Below are 19,078 nucleotides of genomic sequence, written 5' to 3'. Positions count from 1 at the left end.
GCATCTTAAGGAATACTTACAGCGCACAAAACAGTTGCGAGAGGAGCACTCACAGTTACTGATAAGTTATGTTAAACCATTTAAACCGGTATCCAAAGATACCATCTCCAGATGGGTTAAGCAAGTGTTAGAGTCAGCCGGGATTGACATTAACAAATACTCTGCTCATAGCAGCAGAGCTGCATCAACGTCCAGTTGTAAGGCCAAAGGTTTAAGCCTAGCAGACATCATGAAGAGTGCAGGGTGGTCTAATTCTAGTACTTTTGCGAAGTTTTATGATAAGCCTGTCGTCCTGCCTCAGCTAATTTTGGCTCCGTGCTGCTGAATCCAGACACACTTTGATCTGTGAAACTGTATTTTCGTTTTCCTTGTTTGGGAATAAAGTTTGTTCACTGTTATGAGTTGCTCGTGATGCAGGACTTTGAAGTCTCATGTGACTCCGTAGTGACGTAGACTGATGACAAGGTAGAATTATCAGATTAAACGAGACTTACCTGTAAGTTGAAGTTTGATCAAGATTCTATCTTGTCATCAGTCCGGAACGAAGGAGTCACATGCCCTTATGTACCCCCCCTCCCATGTCCTTCGTTCCTATTTTCTCCTGCACCACTCACGTTGAATACTGATCAGCAACGCGCATGCGCTTCTCATGTGACTCCTTCGTTCCGGACTGATGACAAGATAGAATCTTGATCAAACTTCAACTTACAGGTAAGTCTCGTTTAATCTGATAATTTTCCTTTATCTTTGGCAGTTTCCACTTGGTGTCTCGAATGTGGTTAATTTTTCCATCTTTGCCACCTCCTTTAAGGATTTCATGACTTTCTTTCACCAGCTCTGAAGACTTCACTTGCATCACAGCTTTATTGAGTGTGAGCGTATCATCTTGCATAAACTTTTGCGACAATGTGGCGTTACCAATGCCAGCAACGATGCAGTCTTGTATTAATTCTTCTTTGAGAGTTCCAAACTGGCAGATCTCTGCAAGCTCTTACAGGCTTTCAACGAAATTGATCACAGATTCTTGTTCGCCTTGAACACGCTTGTTAAGTCGAGCTCTTTCAAAGATAACGTTTGTGCAGCCCACAAAGTGTGTTGTCCCTTTACGGTCTGGTAGACTTGATCGCCTTTGGTGAGCTGAAAGCTTCTAGAGATTTCGTTCCCATTTCCACCCATAGCGTAGACCAACATGTTTATCTTCACTTTCTCGTCTCTTTTGCCAAGGCCAGCAGCAATGCAATAGCATTCGAAGTGTTCGATCCATCGTTTCCACTCCTCCGATTTCTTTGAATCTAATTTTTCTGGTAGAGGAATTTGAGATGATGCCATTTGATTCTATCGGTCAGGTTTTTTGTCATTTTCCAATACTTCGGACACCATGTAAGGTTTTCATCCTGTTCATTGACTGATCCAGACTCTAAGTGATTGTACAAAACACGTGCATATCCATTTATGGTAAATATGATCCCTTTACACGTGATGTGTTAATCAATAACCGCACAGTGTCTTAAATGCAAGAAAGGCTATGACAAAAAAAGACCACAACTGTAACAAGGTATGCAAATGCTGTTTCACTGAAGGGTGTCAGGGAATCATTGAGAAAAAAAGATGGAGAAAGTTCGGACAATGCCATAGAATGTTTGCCGGAGATGATTGCTGGAACGCGGGCTCATATTAGGTTAACTTGTTGGAAACAAGGCAGGATTGTTCAGAAGCCGGTTAATGCTAACCCAGGATTAAAAGTTAACCGAATTATAACTTTTATTCTATACAAATGTTTTTTGCTGTTTTGTTTTGTGTATATGGTGATTATTAAAACTCAAAACAGAAGGCCAAACAATATACAGAAAACCTCACTGCAAAGTTACAAAACTCAAATCAAAATTCTACCTTTTTCTGGGTTAGTTTAATCGGGCTTTGAACAACCCGGCCCAGGAGCTACGCTTTTAGGCTGGCTTAAATCTATATATTATTTTGATATCTTACACACATTTGAACGTTTTATCAGTAATTAGGAGTGTTTAATTAAGTCAAGGCTTCCAAAAGTTATTAAATTTTGGTTATTAAATATCCTACTTTACAAAAATCAAGTCTGGATATTGTCCCTACCCCCTACTGGCTTTCTACTGATTCCAAACTTGGATAAGATAAAAAACAAGATTGCAACTTCATAATCTGTTTTCTATATTATCGAGGTTTGGTTATTAAATATGGGTTTCTAAACATCCTGCTTTACAAGAGAACAACAAAACGCCAGATCAGGGCTGTCTGCTGATGAAGTCGTCAACCAAATAGGGATGGTCGAAGAATTTTTCAAATGCTCCAACGTTTATGTACGCAGATTTGTACAACTACATGATTATGAAACCAGGCTACGATCTCAATGGATAAAAAGCCTACAAAGGCTTACAGGGCTATAAACTGTACGAGGCAGCAGGTCATGTCATGAATCTCCAGCAAGTGGTCATAAAAGATTTTAACTACAGCTTTGTTAGATTTCAGGTTACCTCAGATAGTTTAAAGCTTAAATGATTATTTAATGTAGCTTAAACAACTTACAAGGTTAAGAAGACAAGCTGATATCAAATGCTGATCAGCCCAAAGCAGATTATTATTTTTCAGCTCTGCAATGTTGAAAATCTAAGTAGCTAAAGAAAAAAGAGACATTCAATATTGATTGAGAAATTTCCAAACTGTTAAAAAAATTTGAACCACACCCTCAACGTTGTGTTTAAGCTTCTAAGTTAGGATAAAATGATTGCTAGTGATTTAAAGGTATTGATGTCTCAACCGTAGAGTATCGTAAATAATATAGCTTGGTTGCTATAAATGAAGCACTCTATTTTGAACCATTCCACAGCCTAACTGGTCCATTATTTAGGTGTGTCCAACAGAAAGGAAGAAGACATGGAATTGTAAACCATATTACGAAGGATGGATTATCCTAAAAATGTATGGAGAAGTTTTTCCAGGTTATTGTAACTGCTTTGGTGGAGCGGATGGAGCATGTAGACATCTGTCAGCGAGTTTGTTTGTTCTTCAGAACACAATTGCAAAACAAAATGATCCACTTTCGTGTACAGGCAAACCCTGTGTCTGGGTTCAAAAGAAAAGGGATTTGGCTTCAACTCCAGCCTTCAAATTAAATTTAGGAAAAAAGGAAGACAACCCCCTGCTAGGTCAACTTGAAAGCCGCCAATTTGATCCTAGGCCTCATTCAGTTGTTGGATCTTGTGAAAAGAGGAAAAACCTCCTTCAGTATGCAATTCATGACATTTATCCTGAAGTTGTTTGCCTAGATATACTTTCTGTAATTACCTCAGAAGCAAATCCTCTTTGAGAAGACTTTCCTATTGGGCATGACATCAATGTCATTAAAGGGGAGGAAGCTATCATGACACCACATGCTCCTTGCATGTCTGATATAATAAAAGAGCTTAAGATGGGCACTGTGGAACGAGCGTGTGAATGTATGCGTGTTGAATGTCTGTGTAATAATGCTAATCATTCTCATTACTTGGGTGTGTAACATTTTATTGGTTAGTCAAATAAATGCACTTCTCAAGTGAAGGTCGTCGCTTGAAAACTACAGACACCAAGGAACAAAACTTAATAACTACAAGTGAATATTTAGAATTTGCCAAGAATTATGTTTTGAACTTTAAAGTCAGCAAAGACCAAAGAGAGGAAATATCATTGATTACTGTGGGTCAAAGCAGTAATTCAAACTGGTCTGAGAATAGAATTGGCTGTATTACAGGTTTGGTGGCACATAGAGTGCCCACTAGAAGAGAAGGAACTGATCCTACAAGCTTAATTAATGTCATAATGGCTAAATGTTCTTTGGACAATGAAAAGCTTCCTCCACAAATAAATTATGGATGAGTTAATGAAGATGATGCAATAGAACTAGATTAATTATTGACTGTGATCGCATTGCATAACTCTACATCTCATATTTGTGTCTCCTCGTGGTCAGTTAGTATCTCGTTCTAGTTGTGTGCGATCCCATTAAGTTTTGTTTAAAACTTCACGTGGTTCAAAGAGAGGATCCAAGAGGCAAGCTCCCGCCAAAACAGTTTTTCTTTCTGACTAAGCAACTCCTTCCGCCCCGTTCTTATTTTCTTTTGTTCTTTCATTGTTTTTCAGACTGGGATGTTCAGCGTGTCAAGGCCTGGGCAGAAGCCCTATTTAAGGATGAAGACATAGCTAGAAAATTCGAAGAAGAAGAAATCAAGGGGTGTACACTGCAGTCTGAGCACATCCTGTCTGATGCTGCAATGAACAGCCTTGGATTATCAACAATTGGAAAGAAGGACAAATTTGCCATTGCAGTCCACAATCTTTTTGGTAAATTCATCAAAGTGATATTACTACTGTAAATTTTTATTTTGGGGGACTACAAGCTCTTCAAGCTATACTGTGTTGCAGTCTGTCATGCCTATAATACTAAACTAGTTCTATAAGTTTTGGTTGCAATTATTTTGGGTTTATTTTAACATCTTAAATGCCTGTTGCGCAGCCAAAAACTGTAGTCATCCATGCCTGTGGCATGGTGGCTGCCATGTCAACTAATGCAATTGTACAAATGTTGTCTAAAAAGTTAAGACTTGAAGGGTACAATCTATCCAGTTTATTCCAAATGGTCGTATTTGGGTCACAATTACATCTACCGAGTACCGCAACACCATCCTCGGTAAAAAAGTTTCGTCGATCGATGATCTCCATGAACTCCAAGTCACGGAGTTGGACACACCTGTTACATCTGCGTATGTCCATTATCTGCCTATGGAAACCGGTAACATTGGGATCCCTTTGGCTCTTGCCCCATATGGCAAAGTCTTGGATATCACTCACCAACGTTTTTCTGGCTTTAAACAAATCTCCACTGGTACCCGCATTGTTTGTATGTCCTTGGAACATCATATTCCATTCCAGTGCAACATCCAGGGTTATCCATGCCGAGTCTGGTGCTCTGGTCAGCCCCTCGAGTGCATCATCTGTGAGAGAGCTCATAAAGCTTCTAATTGTCAAGACAAGAACAAATGTAAATGTTGTCATCTGCCCGGTAATTTTGCCAAGGACTGTAACAATGCGTGGGGTACTACTCCTCAGGCCCATCATGCTCCTGCCAGTCCATCCACTGCCCCCCAACCCTGATCCCCCTGTTCCCAACCCTGATCCCCTGCCCCTACCCCTGATCCCCCTGCCCCTGTCCACGTGGATACTAATGCTGCACCTCCGGCAGAGCCGTGGCTAATCAAGCTCCACCTCTGTTGATGTCTGTCTCCTCATCTGTCCACAGTGGAATCGTCTGATGTCTTGGGAGAGTTCTCTCAGGGTGAGCCTGTCTCATCACAATTCTCCATGTTCTCTGGATCTGAAGAATCCATTCAGCAATTTACTGAGGAAGAGATGCCACTTTTCCTTACTCCCTCCTCATCCCCCTCCATCTCCTCTTTCCCCAGCTCAGCTGACATTAGTCACAGCATTCTTAAAAACTGCACAATTGTCTCTAGCAACCCAATTGTGGTCAAGCAAATTCCAACTGCTAACAGTAATGTAGCTGGTCCAAAAGAGGCCATTGTATCTAAAAACAGTAATGTAGCTGGTCCAAAAAAGGTCATTGTAACTAAAAATAATGTAGCTGGTCCAAAAGTGGCCAAAGTATCTAATAGTAGTGTATCGGGGCCAAAAGTGGCCTATAGTACTATAGTGGCTGGTCCAAAAGTGGCCGGATCTAATAATAGTAGTTCTAATAGTAGTTCAAAGGGTGAACCTACCCTACTCAAGTTAAGCCAAAATAGTAAAGTCTCTCAGTTTAACTTCCTGTCTCCTTCTGGTGTTGCTACAGCTTCAGACACGAGTTCTTCTGAGTCCCCATTTAAGACCCCTCATCCCCCTAGGACTCGTCGGGCTGCATATCAGAGCCCTCAACAAGTGCGTTCTCGATCTCCATTGCTTCCATCCTCCCCTGGAGCTCATAGGGGTATACCTCAGATGTCACTCGATGGCTAGACGCTCTTAGTGTCGTTCAAGCTCCCTTCCTATCTCCTTATGGCTCTGTCCATATTTTCTCTTAACGTCAACGGCCTTCGTAAGTCTTCAGAGCGTGAAGGTCTTGTGCAGTGGTTACGATCTCTTCCTCTCACTGTAGATGTAGTATGTTTACAGGAAACTCATTGTATCTCCGATGTTTAATTTGTCAACTTTTATTGAATAATAACAACATGAATTCCGAAGGGAGAATTGATTACAATTTTAACTTTTTCTTTGCCTGCATGATTCTTTTCACAATCTTTTCAGTCGGCGTTTTGTTGTTGGGTAACCTCATTATGGCCTTGATCATCTTTGTATCCGCTTTCCACTTGTCTTGCAAATTCTTAGCATGACTGTAATGGATGTCATCTTGTTTGGCAACCTTCTCCAGTCAGTTGATGCCTGGGTCTCCTCGTTTCAGTCTCTTTGCCAACTTGGTCCCAGGCCCCATGTACTGGTACCCAGGCCAGTGAAATTCAATCCCCATCTTGCCTAGCAATTTTTGAATGTCAAAACCACGTCCATATTGGCAATACTTGTGCATACGGGTCTTAGTCCGTGTCATAATTGTGTTTTAGATTTCTTCTCAGTTTCTTTCCTTAGGCCCAGTCTTCCGAACCACTCGTAGGTTTTAAACGTTCGACCTTGTTTTTATCTTTGCCCTTGCCTTTGCGCTTGTCTTTACCCAGGAGAATGTCAGTCTTTCTTAGGAGCGTTCCCAGATCCGAGTCAGGTGGTGGAATGGGTGTTTTAGCAGTGGGTTGCTTCTTTTTAACACCTGACATAGACGGTGTAGCTTCTTCCTTGATCTTTGGTGTTTTTGTACCTCTAGAAGCGTTCTTAATCAATTGTTTGAACATGGTTTCCAACCGACCCCTCACCAAATCTCCTTCCTCCTCATCTTCCTCTTCACTGACATCAGCACTATTGCTCAACAAAGGACCAATCTGTCTGATACGTTTGGTTAAACGACCTCTCTGATGAGCTAGAGGTTTAATTTTCTTGATGGCAATGGAATCTGGAATCGATTTATCACAGAGTATCACTTGACTTTTGGCAGCCAAATGTCCCACTTTGTTCAACAAGGCATTGTCTGTGATTTCTCCTTTGTAATACTGAACCAATTGGTCAAACTCTTTTGTGGTCACCATCTGACCTCTTCTGTCATCCTCGAAATATTGGTGGAGTAACGTTTCATAGCAGTCTTGCCAGTAATGAAGCTCTTGATGAACCTTTTCTAGTTTCAGCTCTAGGCTACATTTTGTTTCCTCTACTGTACAACACTCCTTACACAACAGGATGATCTCACCTGCTTTGGTCTCGTCGTGGTGTCGTTTGCAAGCTGAACACAGATCCTCGTACTTAAATGCCATATGCTCTTGAAGGAGGGCTTTGTAAGCTCGATGCCAATGTTCCACATCACGTTTCAGGGCGTCTTCTCTTTCATTGGCTTGTTGTAATAACCTGACCAATTCACTCAAGGTGTCTTTGGGTTTGGGGACGAAGTCGTAACCTAGCAGTGAATAACTGTGGGTATCTCTGGTGTTTAACATTGACATGCTTGGAACATGTCGTTCAAACCTTGCCAGAATCCGCTTCCCTTTTGTTCTCGGAGATGTTCTCTTCGCCCCTTGACCGAGTTTCTGCGTTTCCCCACCTCACGTAGCGTTGTCTTATAGCAATGCAGTTTTGCCATGGTGATTGGGTGAACAGAAATTTTGTTTCGTAATAAATTGAGAACCATTTCGCTCACAGTGTTGATTTGATCTGCGTTAACATGTTCTAACATCTCCTGTCTCCTGTTCCGATTGGCCTCTTGGAGAATAGCCTCCAAGAAAGGGTGTTGTCTGCGTAATCGAATCATACTTCCCAAGGTGCAGGACGTCTGTTCTAACTGCGTGTGGCACCCTTTGCACCCATTCTCTTATACCGTTTGTCCTTTCCGAACTTCTACCCGATCTTGGCTGCATTCTTGAGAACAGTAAACAGTGCACCCTCCATGTTGTCTCTTGTTATAGTGATTTACATTGTCTCTGATTCACATTGTCTCTGGTCTTTGGTTTATTTTTCATTGTTGATGTTTATGCAAAGCAGCTTCCAAACCCTTTTTCACACTGTAACCAGCTGCACCAGAGATTCCTCCTAGAGCTGCCGCCTTGCCTGCTGCTACTAAAGCTGGAATGAGAGCTGCCAATGGTAACAATCCCCCTTTTTGTGTCCTCCTACGTCTCCTTGCTTTTTACAAACTGTTCATTTGCTCTTCATAACACAATTCCACCCACACGCAAGTGCTTCCGCTTTTATTGATGTGGTCGTAGCGAAATCGTTGTTCTTATTCTTGCACGCACTTGTCAGATACTGGGGGGTGTGAAATCAGTGATTGTGTCATCCAAGGTTTGCATCTTGATTAAAAATCCCTCAAACTCCTGCAACAGAAGTCCTCGAAACGTAGGTTCTCAATTCGATCAATGTTTTGTCGTAAGTGGTGTAGGCAAAGCAACACATGTCGATTTTGAACAAACTCTTTGAAATCGTTCCACCCCTTAATCACAGTTCCAGCGCCAGTTAAACAGGCAATCAGGAGACTTTTCTAAGACGGATCCTACGACAATGCCTGCTACCAGGATTTAAATCCAAGACCATGTATCCGAATGGATGTTCCGTCAAACGACTCTGTCAATCCAAATGTCTTTGGAAATGCAGAAAGCGGCATTTGAAAAAATGACAGAGTTAATATTGTCAAAGGTTAATCGGAAAAGTTTAACTCCATTTCTGATTTGTTTGAGGACCCTGTGTTGGCGATGTTACTCCTCCACGATGAAATAGGAGTCGTTGCCAGAAAAGTTATGGACCAAAACAGTTACATTGCACGTCTTCTTCAGTTAACCAGCCATTTCAGGAAATCGCGAATGCAATCTTCACCTTTGAAGTGGAGTGGACAATTATCATCCTCAGTTTCTGCCATTAGAAGATTAGGGATGTGTTTGCCAGTGTCTTACATTGCTTCAATATCGAAGAAAACAAGAATGGGAGACTTTTCATCATCATCATCATCATCATCATCATCACCATAATCCTCTGCTTTGGCTTTGGTTTGGCACTTCGGTGTTTTAGGTATCTGAATAAAGCATTGGTGGCTTGCGGCCTCTATGTATTCATGGCAAGAGGGACAGTCTATGTAACCGCATTCATGTTTTTGTTGCTTCTTTAGACCCACCAACAACTTTTTACAGCTACGACATTTGCACCGTTGACTGCAAACACTGATGTTTTTGGAGTCAGCGGTTTTTTCCTTATAGGATTTCGTCAGATGATTTTAAAAACAAACATCACCATAAAACATCCGCTTACAGGATCCGCAGGGTGTAGCTGGTGGTTGATTACGACACCTGGCCTCTGTAAAGTCCTCAGATCCCGTTTGTATGCATGAAGAACAATGATCAGGGTTGTTTTCACTGGCATGTTGACCTTCGTTATTGTAGGGTTTGAGACACCTAGCGCAGAAATAACTGTTACCAAAGAACCCAGGTAATGTAGTGATCACATTGTAGTGTTCATTATCATACAACAGTACCAATTGTTTTTCCTGAGGCTTTACAAAAGAAGTGAAGCTATAGCCCCGGGTAGCATCCACAAGAGCTGATAATTGTTCAAGGACGGCGTCAATGCAAATCTAGTGAGTTCCTCGTAACCACATTTTCCCATTTCTACATTAGCTTTTATATGCAGCTTGATTGCTACATCACTCTGGATAGAGACACCTCTTCTGAAGCTGTTCCATTTAGGGTGATCCTCCACTCTAGCTTTAGCTGTCATAATGGTGTGGGCACAGCATAGTTCATTTTTGTTACAGATACTGATGACAGATCCTTTCAAACATCAGAATGATTAGAATGTCCAGGTTTCAATTTTTGTTTCTGACCGCTACCGCAAGGAGATGTACGAACGTGTGTAAAAGATAATTGAAACGAATCATTCGTTTCAAAGTTCTCGTTTAAGTTTAACACCTGTGACATTTGCTGCAGCAGCCTGTCAACACGATTGTTGCTATTTAACCATTCCCTCACCGGTAACCCTCAATAAGCATAGCTTTTGACTAAGCGATTGCTGGCTAAATAGTCATGATCAGCGGCTGGTATCCTGTCTTGGAGAATCAAATTTTGGATTGTTCTATGTAATTCATCAGCAATTGCTGCTGCCAAGTTTTGTCGAGGTATAAATTGTCCCACCTGACGAATGTTGGAGGTGTAGTGACGCTCTCTAACGCCCATTTTTTTGCTGTGACTATCCATGTACGGGTTGAGTACAAATTCGAAGCGTCCAGGTTCTGTGGTAGCAAGATTTTCACCCATTTGTTCTTGATTAGTGAGTTGACGTTCTGTAGCCTCGGCGACATTTGACAAAATCGTATCATCGATAGAGTCGTCAAGAATCTTAGAGCAAAAATAAAATAAAATAACCCGCTTCATTACACATTAAGTACACAAAATGTATTTTTGTTACACACCGAGCTTGCGAGTCCGTGATTCCAGTCATCTCATTTAGCAGCAGAAAAATTCAAGATGGCGGCAACAATGAAGAGCGGATTATTCAAATTTACGCTAAATAATTTCATCTTTCGCAGAGAATTGTGGGAAGTCTAAACCTTGTGGCTGAGTTTGACAAAGATGGCTGAAATGCTTGTCAGGTAAGCTTCATTTTGATCTGTTTTTGAGCATTTTCTCGTTCGGTTTGGATGAATTATGTCTGTTTTTGTCCCGCAAATTTGTTATCTCAGCGGTGGTCTATATGGGAAGAATTTTAAAAAAATCTTGGATTTAGGAGCAGCAATTGAAAATCTGAAATCATACGTTCCTGCAGACAGGCATGTTTTTTTCTTTCAAAAAAGTTTTTGGTCTGGTCACTCTGCTGGGGTGACAATCTTGTACGGCATGTGTAATTCATGTAGTTTAAGACAGGTATTAATGTGAACTTAACAAAACTTTGGACTTGATGTACTGCAAAAGCTCATTTACCGTATCTGTGCTTTTATTTGCTTATGCAGGTAGACAGGTGTCTCTGATTTTACAATTCCACAATCAAGAATCTTTCAAGAGATGTCTTTTGGATTAGCCAACAAGTACGTGGGACTTGATTACAGAGAACTGGAAATGGCAAGGAAAGGAAGACATCGTCATGTGTCAACAAGAACTGTAAACAAAAGGAGATTTCCAAATTGGGAATACAAATATGCTATGAGAAACTTGAAAGCGAATTACTTGTTGGAGTGCAAGTCATTACAAAAAGAGAAGGAAAGTTGGATTCAGTTTTGGACGAGGTCAGTCTCATGAATTTATGTGTCTACAGTGTCAGACATATGTAAAGTTAATGTCTTATTTTTCCTGGGACATTGAAGAAGATGCTGTAACTTTTTTCTTGAGAAGCTTGATTGCAACCATATTAAAGTACTGAGCAATTCAGAACTTCCATATGCCCCCCTTTACCCCTTCCCCACCTGAGGCATTCTAATTTTTTGAGTTGTTCCTGCTGGCTGCTGCTGATGTTCAAATGCAGCACTTTATGCTCATAATAGGGGTTCAAATGACCCTATTCCTGGAACTTGGCAAAGCATGATGGACCCATGATGGAAAATTCCCAAGGAGATTTTTAATGAATCATTTTTCAAATGATGTAGACAGCTTTAGCAGGCGTTAATTCTCTAGCCATAACACTACAAAGGACACATTTTCTCTCCTTAAATTCCCCCAACATCTCAATCTTTATCATCATTTTCACACAGCCCAGGCAATTTGGCACTCGATGGGCATATATATTGCAGGACAGCAATGGTCATAAGGTTATAAGGTCCAATTTGTCCATGTCTTGTAGTACTACTAGCAAGCTAAGAAAAGCAATTCAACTACAAAAGGTGCACGGATCCCTAAGCTGTTGACTTATGATAACGTCAAGCAGTTTATTGGAATGTAGCCAAAGTTCATGATCTATCTGAGTTGTACTATGACTAAGATGAAAGTGAGCATGTGAATGGGGCTTATAGAGAGCTTACTGATCTTTTACTTGAACTGGCAGACCTCTTTATTTTTATTCATGAATCTTTAGGTGAAAATTCACACCTCATGCATTTTGGTGAGGAGAGGTATCATTTTCATGTGGCATGTGGTGCCGACGGAGCACCTTTTAGTAAGGATGATGAAGCCACAGCGTGGCTTCTATCGTTTATTAACAGTGGAACCCACATTACCAGTGAAAAAGAAAATTTCCTTTTGGCAGGAGCCAACTGCTCAGAAAATCACATTGTCATGACAAGGTTTGCAAAAAAACTGGTTCACAAATTTCAATCCATCAAGGAAAAAACCTTTCACGTAAGAAATTTCAGTGTTAAGTTTTCACTTGAATTGTTTCCATCAGACATGAAATGTTTGGCATTGTATTCTGGAGAACTCAGTAATGCAGCTTTCTTCTTTTCTTCTTGTGGTTATGTAAACGAAACTAACAAACACATTACAAATGGGTCACTTGGACCTGAGCCAGAAAATACATGGCACCCTTAGGTTTATGCAAAGAGATTTGAAGTGGTTGAGGGTGTGAAACAGCTCAAGGAAAAGCTTGATCAATCATCGTATGCAGAATCAACAAAGAGAACAAAAGTTCTTGATTTTCTAAGAGGGAAAGAATCAAGGCAGGAATTTGAATCTTTAATTGGTCCATGTGTTGATCTTGGACTTGCCGAGCCCCTTCATAATGCTAATGCATGGCAATTTATCCACAGTACCATACTGAGCTTGAGTCTTGAAAAATCTAACATCCCCTCTTCATGCAACGATGTTAATGATGTTCCAAAGAATTCTTCTTTTGCCAAGTACCATTCAGTACTCAAAACAGAAGTTAAGGCTGGAAGGCTAATGACAAAAGTGACAAAATGGTTCAACAGTGGTCGAAAAAATAGCTTTGACTACAGATTTACAGGCAAAGAAAGTAAGAAACGTAGCCATAAGTTTATGTACCTAGTTTCAGCTTTGGAGAGTGATGATGATCCCACTGAAACCAAAATGAGACTTTGTGCAATTGCAAATTGTGCTTTAGAGCTGAGGGGGGCAGTTTCACTTTTTTCAAGGGTAATCATAGATGGAGAAGACTTAATGGCGTTAAAAGGTAATTGTCAAAGGTTCTTTAATGTTGTTTCCACACTACTTCAAAGTGTTAATCCAACTGTTTGGACAATGGGATATGTTGTGCCATGCCACACTGAGTTCTTGTATAAGAAGTATAAAGTTGGTTTAGGCATTGAAATAGCATGCAAGGCCGAGAAGGTAAGCATGTAAGATTACAACAATATGCCAAGCATGTTAGTCTTGCAACAAGATAGGAGGTTGTTCTAAAGCATGATTTTGTTTCAAATGTTTGGTTTAGAAGGGCTGACCCACATCACTTCAGCTACACCAAATGTACTGACCAATACATCCCAGCATGTGTTGACAATGACAATTTTTGCTTTTGTGGGTATCCAAAGGAAACTGATAAAGATAAGTGCAAGATGTCTTCCTCTGATATCTACAGAGTGGTCACTATTACAGCAGGTTTGGGAGAGCTGTCTGAAGGTTTGAAAATGCTCTTAAGCGTCTGTGCAGAATAGATTTCATGTTTCTGTGATAGTGGTTGTAAGATGTTAAGTGACCAACCCCAGTAAAAATATAGGCATGATCACGGTGTGATCACGGGTAAAAACTTTTGACCCGTGATCATGTTGTGAGCATGCTGTGATCACAGAAAAAACTTAAGTAGTCGTGACAAAAAACTTTTGATCATGATCATGCTGTGATCACACCGTGATCACAGAGAAAAAATTAGTCGTGATCAGAAAACTTTTGACTGATCACACTGTGATCACGGTAGAAAGTATACTGGCGTGATGACAAAGCACAATCAGGGGAAAAAACGTTTGACCTGTGATCACAGAATAACCAAAGTGTGACCATGGATAATCACACCTTGATTAGCTGATAACCCGTGATCACGCACTAAACCATCATGGGTGGCTTAATTACACTTGGAATGACAATGACATTATTAGCGGCAATCATGGGGCTTTGAATTTAATTTACTGTAGCCGTAGATAATACTAACCCTAATAATCACACTCTAATTCAATAACATTAGAAGTACGGTCAGAGGCAATCAATGCTTTCCAGTTTTGTATCAAAACTACAAGTACACTTTATACAGCTAGCAAGAAAAAGGTGAATCAAGTAAATAATCGTCGTAAACGGATTCAGTCTCTTATAATTAGTTTCTTATCTGAATGTTGCTTTCATAACGGAATGTGATGCCCTAGTCAGTCTTCACATTCACATTCACTCCTAACCAAACAAAACACCGGTTATTGCGGACCATTCTGCACTTTTCATCAATTACCTTCTTGATCTCAGGCCACGCATAGGTGTTGTCCTGGGCAAATCTTCTTTCTGTTTCCTCTTGAACAGCTGCGAGCCGGTTGGGATCCAGTCGGGACAGCTTTCCCCCTTTCCCTTGACACTGCCATCCTTTGCTTCTTCTCTCCCAAACATCAGTTCAAACAATTTGAGAGCAAATCGTTTCGGCAAGTTTGTTTTGATTACCTCCAATTTCTCTTTCTTAACATAGACCCCTTGGCTGGGTGACCCAATTAACACAACATTTGGAGGTGGTCCATTCGGATTTTCATGGGAAGCATTCATATGCTTTGGAAACGTTGGTGTGGTGCTTGTATCTTTGACATGGTCTGGCAGTTTCTTTGAGCGCTCGTCAGGTGTCACAGTTGGTGCACGTGGTGTAAAGAGACGTTCTCCGGCTGGGTCTGGTGTTGCTTGTACAAATGGTGTAAGGACAGGGGACAGTTTTTCTGGTTCTGGTGTTGCCTTGTAAAGCTTTTTGATACATGCTTTACAGCTCGCAAAATTCCTTACAAGTGCGGTCATGTTCTTAATGTTGTCGGCCATCAGTGACATCTGACGCTGGACGTTTTTCATTCTCTCTTCCAGATCAATACCTGGAAAATTAGAAAAAAAGGATATCATGTAAAGCCCCTGGCACTGAATTCCACTCAAAAAACTGCAGAAGGATACTACTAACCAACTCTAATTCCCAATGAAAGTCATTTTATTAAACTATGCAGGGCCACACAAATTTTTGCTCAGTAACCGTGGTCTTGTTTTCTGAACAGTCAAGCGTGAAACAATGACCTTGACGCGAAAAATGTCGTTGATTCCACAACCATGTGGTCCTTGAACTTGCTGAAGTCTTAGCTTCTTTGCGGTTCTTTACTCAATTATTAAACGATTTTTAAGCAAAGAAAAAAGTACTTCTTTTGCTGTTGTGTGACAGGTGTTGGCGCTTAACTCACGAGCCACCAAATTTGTTTAAAACAGGAAAGAAGAACCTGGATAACCATTTGGCATTTCAATCATTTTTAAGGCCGAAACAAATTGCAGAAACTTTGAATCTGGTAAATATCATCTGAAAGTTTCAGTTTCTCTAGTATTGATTTCACTGCTAGGTGACCTTTTAAATCAAAGGCCTTATTTGCATTTTTCATTCTTGAATCTGAAAGAGTCACAATTTTGATAGTCATCCTCGAAGGTTAAACACATTAGATTGGATTTGCTGGTGATCATTCAGAATTGACCAACTGAACGATGGGTGAACATTACATTCCTTGACGTCAACGTCAGTTTGTTTCTTTTTTGTTTCTTTTATTGGAGAAATTCGCTTTGCAGCTGTTGAAAAGTAAGGAGCAGTTTGGAATTTTTCGCAGGAAGGTCGACTCAACTTTTTTGGACACTTTGCGGCTAAGAGTAAATTCGAAAAGGCTGTTCAGTGATACCATGTCAGGACACAATTTCGATTCTTCTCTTTTTTTTGGCTCTGACACAGTGTGCGATGACAAAAAGTTTTTTGTCATTTTTTCAAAAAACATTGATACAATTGTAGGGAGCTAATGGGCTTTTAAAAACATAGTAGATCAAAGAGTGTATCATACCTTCGGATTTACTAGCGGGTGCCATTTTCTCCTTGTGAGCTGCGGCTTCATCCAGGGGTGTTTTGATTTCTGTAATGTCATGATAATGTAAAATATAAATTGTTATTCCAACACATTTTCGAGACAAGGTAAACAACATGAACTCCTTATTTGTATCGTTTAACATAAGTAAGTACTGAGTTGTTAATCTAAAATAATTAGCAACTGCTGTTTTTTTGCCACTTAATAAGGTTTCGGTTTACCTGTTGACCATGGTTAGGTGTTTACGCTAGCGCTTGTAGGGAAAACCCCGGCAACCTAATACATGCATTTCCTGAAAGCTTTGTGTATTTGTACAAACCAATATTGAACTAAACATATTTGAAAAAGAAAACACGCAATACATATCAAGAGAAAAAGCAAAATTCAAGGCTACTTGCCTTTAAATTACATTTGTTTCCCCATGTAAACCAGTTATTGGAGCAACGCAATCAACATTTATTGAAATGTTTCCTGATAAATAGTGTGCGATTTTATTGCTTGTTTTCTTTCCTACGCTCTCCTTAAGTTTGATACTGAAAAGTGTTTACGCATCCTTCCATAAGACAGGCCGTAACTTTTAAAGCAGGAGAGAATTTCAGAAAAGCCCAACACCCTTCTGGAAAGCGGGAGGTACATGTATTGTAGAACATTCATACGGATTTTCAGCCCAATCGGTCAAACGATGTTCATAAACGAACTTAAAATGTTCACCCTTTACTGAAATTTTGTTTTCTCCGAGAAAAAGATGGAAAACATTTCCCAGCGGTTGTTAATAATCCCCAGTAAATGATGTATTCACAGACATCGAGTAATTGCCATTTACGACTAGTCATGATGACAATCTAAAACCGGCAGACGTTAGTAATTTTGCGGGAACCATGCCACGAACTGGAAAACGAGCGCTGGGAAAATCAGTATCGGGGCAGAGAGAGTCTTGCTCTCGTTCTCTTCGTTGACCGTTTCTCCTGGCTACAATGGAAGCCCTCATTGCTTGAAGCACGACTCCGAGTGTTTGTCCTTCGATGAACAGTTAATACCTCTTCTCCTATATCCAATCATTGCTCCGTTTTCGGACTTCATTACGGATGAAAATTAGCATGCATTTTTCTTGCACTATTTCAAGAAAATTACAGAAAGAAACAGAAAAGTTGAAGCAATTTTCTGGCAAAACTGATGCGCCTGATGGCGATTTTCTGTGATGTCTCACACGCCGAAATGCTACGTGTGATGTCAAGCGGTAAATAAAATTAACATTGGTTCTCTAAACGCATAATTAGAGACATAATTAGAAAATAGTATTTCCGCCTCGTTTTATTTCCACATTAGTCTTCTAGACACACTGTACTGACCACTGGCTTTTGAGTCAAGTAGTGTCATAAAGTTCTGGTGATAGCGACCCTTGTTACTTCGAAAATTGGCAGCCTTTTGGTTAGCTCTCCCTACTTTTTGGGGGACTCGCTATTTTCAGGATTTATTAGAAGCCACAAAGTTTTGGCGAATTAGTTTCAGGGGTGGTTACTTTCGGGAGGTAGTTACTATCAGAACTTTACGGTTAATGCGAATTAACACCTACATCGTATTGGTCTCTTCCCAAAGTAACATGTGTCTCAAGGAAACATGGACCCCCATACTCTTAATTAAAACAATTCATTGACTTCACTTACGCTTCGCGCTTGTCTCTTCAGCAGCTTGTGTCCATTTCAATACTTTATCCTCGACCTTGTCCATTTCTGTTATGTAACCATCACTCCCTTCTATAGAATTGAACAAAGTTTCATTAGGCCGGAAATTGATGATTTGCTCAGTTCTGATTTGGTAAAAAAAAGTATCAAGAATTATTTTCAAGCTTTCAAAAGGATATAATCCACATGTTTGCTTCTCATGCTTCCAAATGTAGCTAAGTCTCCCCGGTTTTGTACAAATTAACGCTCCTACCATATTAGATAATCTGGATTGAGCTTATTTCTAGATAACCTCTATGCTTAACAAAGGCACACAAGGCCCGCCCTAACAGTTATCAAAATGTATTGATCATACCTTTTCTTGACCATTTTTGAGATTTTTTGTTTCAGTCAATATTGCTCTAGGAAATTCTCACCTTGTAAGTCTTCAATTTTCTCCTTATTTAGTGGAGTTTCTCCACCACAATTTGTGTCTGTTGTTTTCCACATCACTCAGCGCTGAAAAAAGGAAAAACAAACCAACACTTGTAATGCTAAGACTATATGCAATCTACAGTACAATACAGCTGTCAAAAACTGCTATAATTGAAAATCACTGTGTAACTACTTAACTGTTGTGTATGAAAGTGAATGTGTGACAGAGTGTAATACACTTAGTTTTAGTTTGACTGGAGCTGTCAGAGGAGAGCATTGATGCTGCTGTAGTGACAATGAGTGCTTGTTTTGTATGGTGACTGTGTGACAGATAAAACGGTGTATGTATTAGTGATTCAAAATTCTTCTTAATGAATCTGCTAAGTGATTTTATTTTGCCCATAATGCTTTCCAACTGACAGTTTTTTGGTCATACCGCAAGATTGATTTGTGCCCAACCGTGATAAAAACACTGCAATGATCAACATATAATTCTGAAAGAAACTGCATATTAACATTTCCTAATTCCCAGCCTAGATTAAGTCAATCCTTACCGTCCAATTTGGTTCCTTTCTCGCATACTGCTACTAAGTCTTCAGGGGAGCAAACTTCAGTAATTATCTCACGGTCCTCCATGACCCATTCTTCTCCCTTGATAATTATTAGCTGATCGGCTGCCAATATTCCAGTCATTTGGGACAGTTGCTTATGGAGCATTCCATACGTTGAATGGCGGGAAAAGGAAATTTTGAACTCCACAGGTTCACTTCCTTTGAGCCTGTGACGAGCCACTCTCATCTCCATAGCCAAACTTTTACCAATCTCAGAAGACTGGGAGTAGACAGTTTCGTCTCTTGCTTTCTTGACTGAATTCTTAACGTTGCTTTCAGATGCTCTCAATGGCTTG

General features: G+C 40.2%; 1 protein-coding gene across 2 annotated transcripts in view; it reads right to left on the bottom strand.

Annotated features, from left to right (window-relative positions):
- Positions 1-12,073: 12,073 nt before the first annotated feature.
- Positions 12,074-19,078, bottom strand: part of LOC145499802 (uncharacterized) — a 7,260-nt gene continuing 255 nt past the window's right edge. The window contains exons 1-5 of one of the 2 annotated variants that reach the window (XM_081479323.1): positions 18,726-19,078; positions 18,174-18,255; positions 17,740-17,829; positions 16,055-16,123; positions 12,074-15,064 (exon numbers count right to left, since the gene is read on the bottom strand). The exon at positions 18,726-19,078 is cut by the window's right edge and continues 255 nt beyond it. In XM_081479323.1, coding sequence (XP_081335449.1) covers positions 14,448-15,064; positions 16,055-16,123; positions 17,740-17,829; positions 18,174-18,246 — 849 coding nt within the window. In that variant the 5' untranslated portion in view covers positions 18,247-18,255; positions 18,726-19,078 and the 3' untranslated portion in view covers positions 12,074-14,447. Of the gene's footprint in view, positions 15,065-16,054; positions 16,124-17,739; positions 18,256-18,725 lie in introns of those variants that run through there. The other variant, XM_081479322.1, reaches the window with a different exon arrangement.

The sequence above is a fragment of the Orbicella franksi genome, chromosome 10, assembly GCF_964199315.1.
Source record: "Orbicella franksi chromosome 10, jaOrbFran1.1, whole genome shotgun sequence".
Lineage (NCBI taxonomy): Eukaryota > Metazoa > Cnidaria > Anthozoa > Scleractinia > Merulinidae > Orbicella > Orbicella franksi.
The sequence above is the reverse complement of the archived record's forward strand: the minus strand, read 5'-3'. Positions and strand labels throughout refer to the sequence as shown.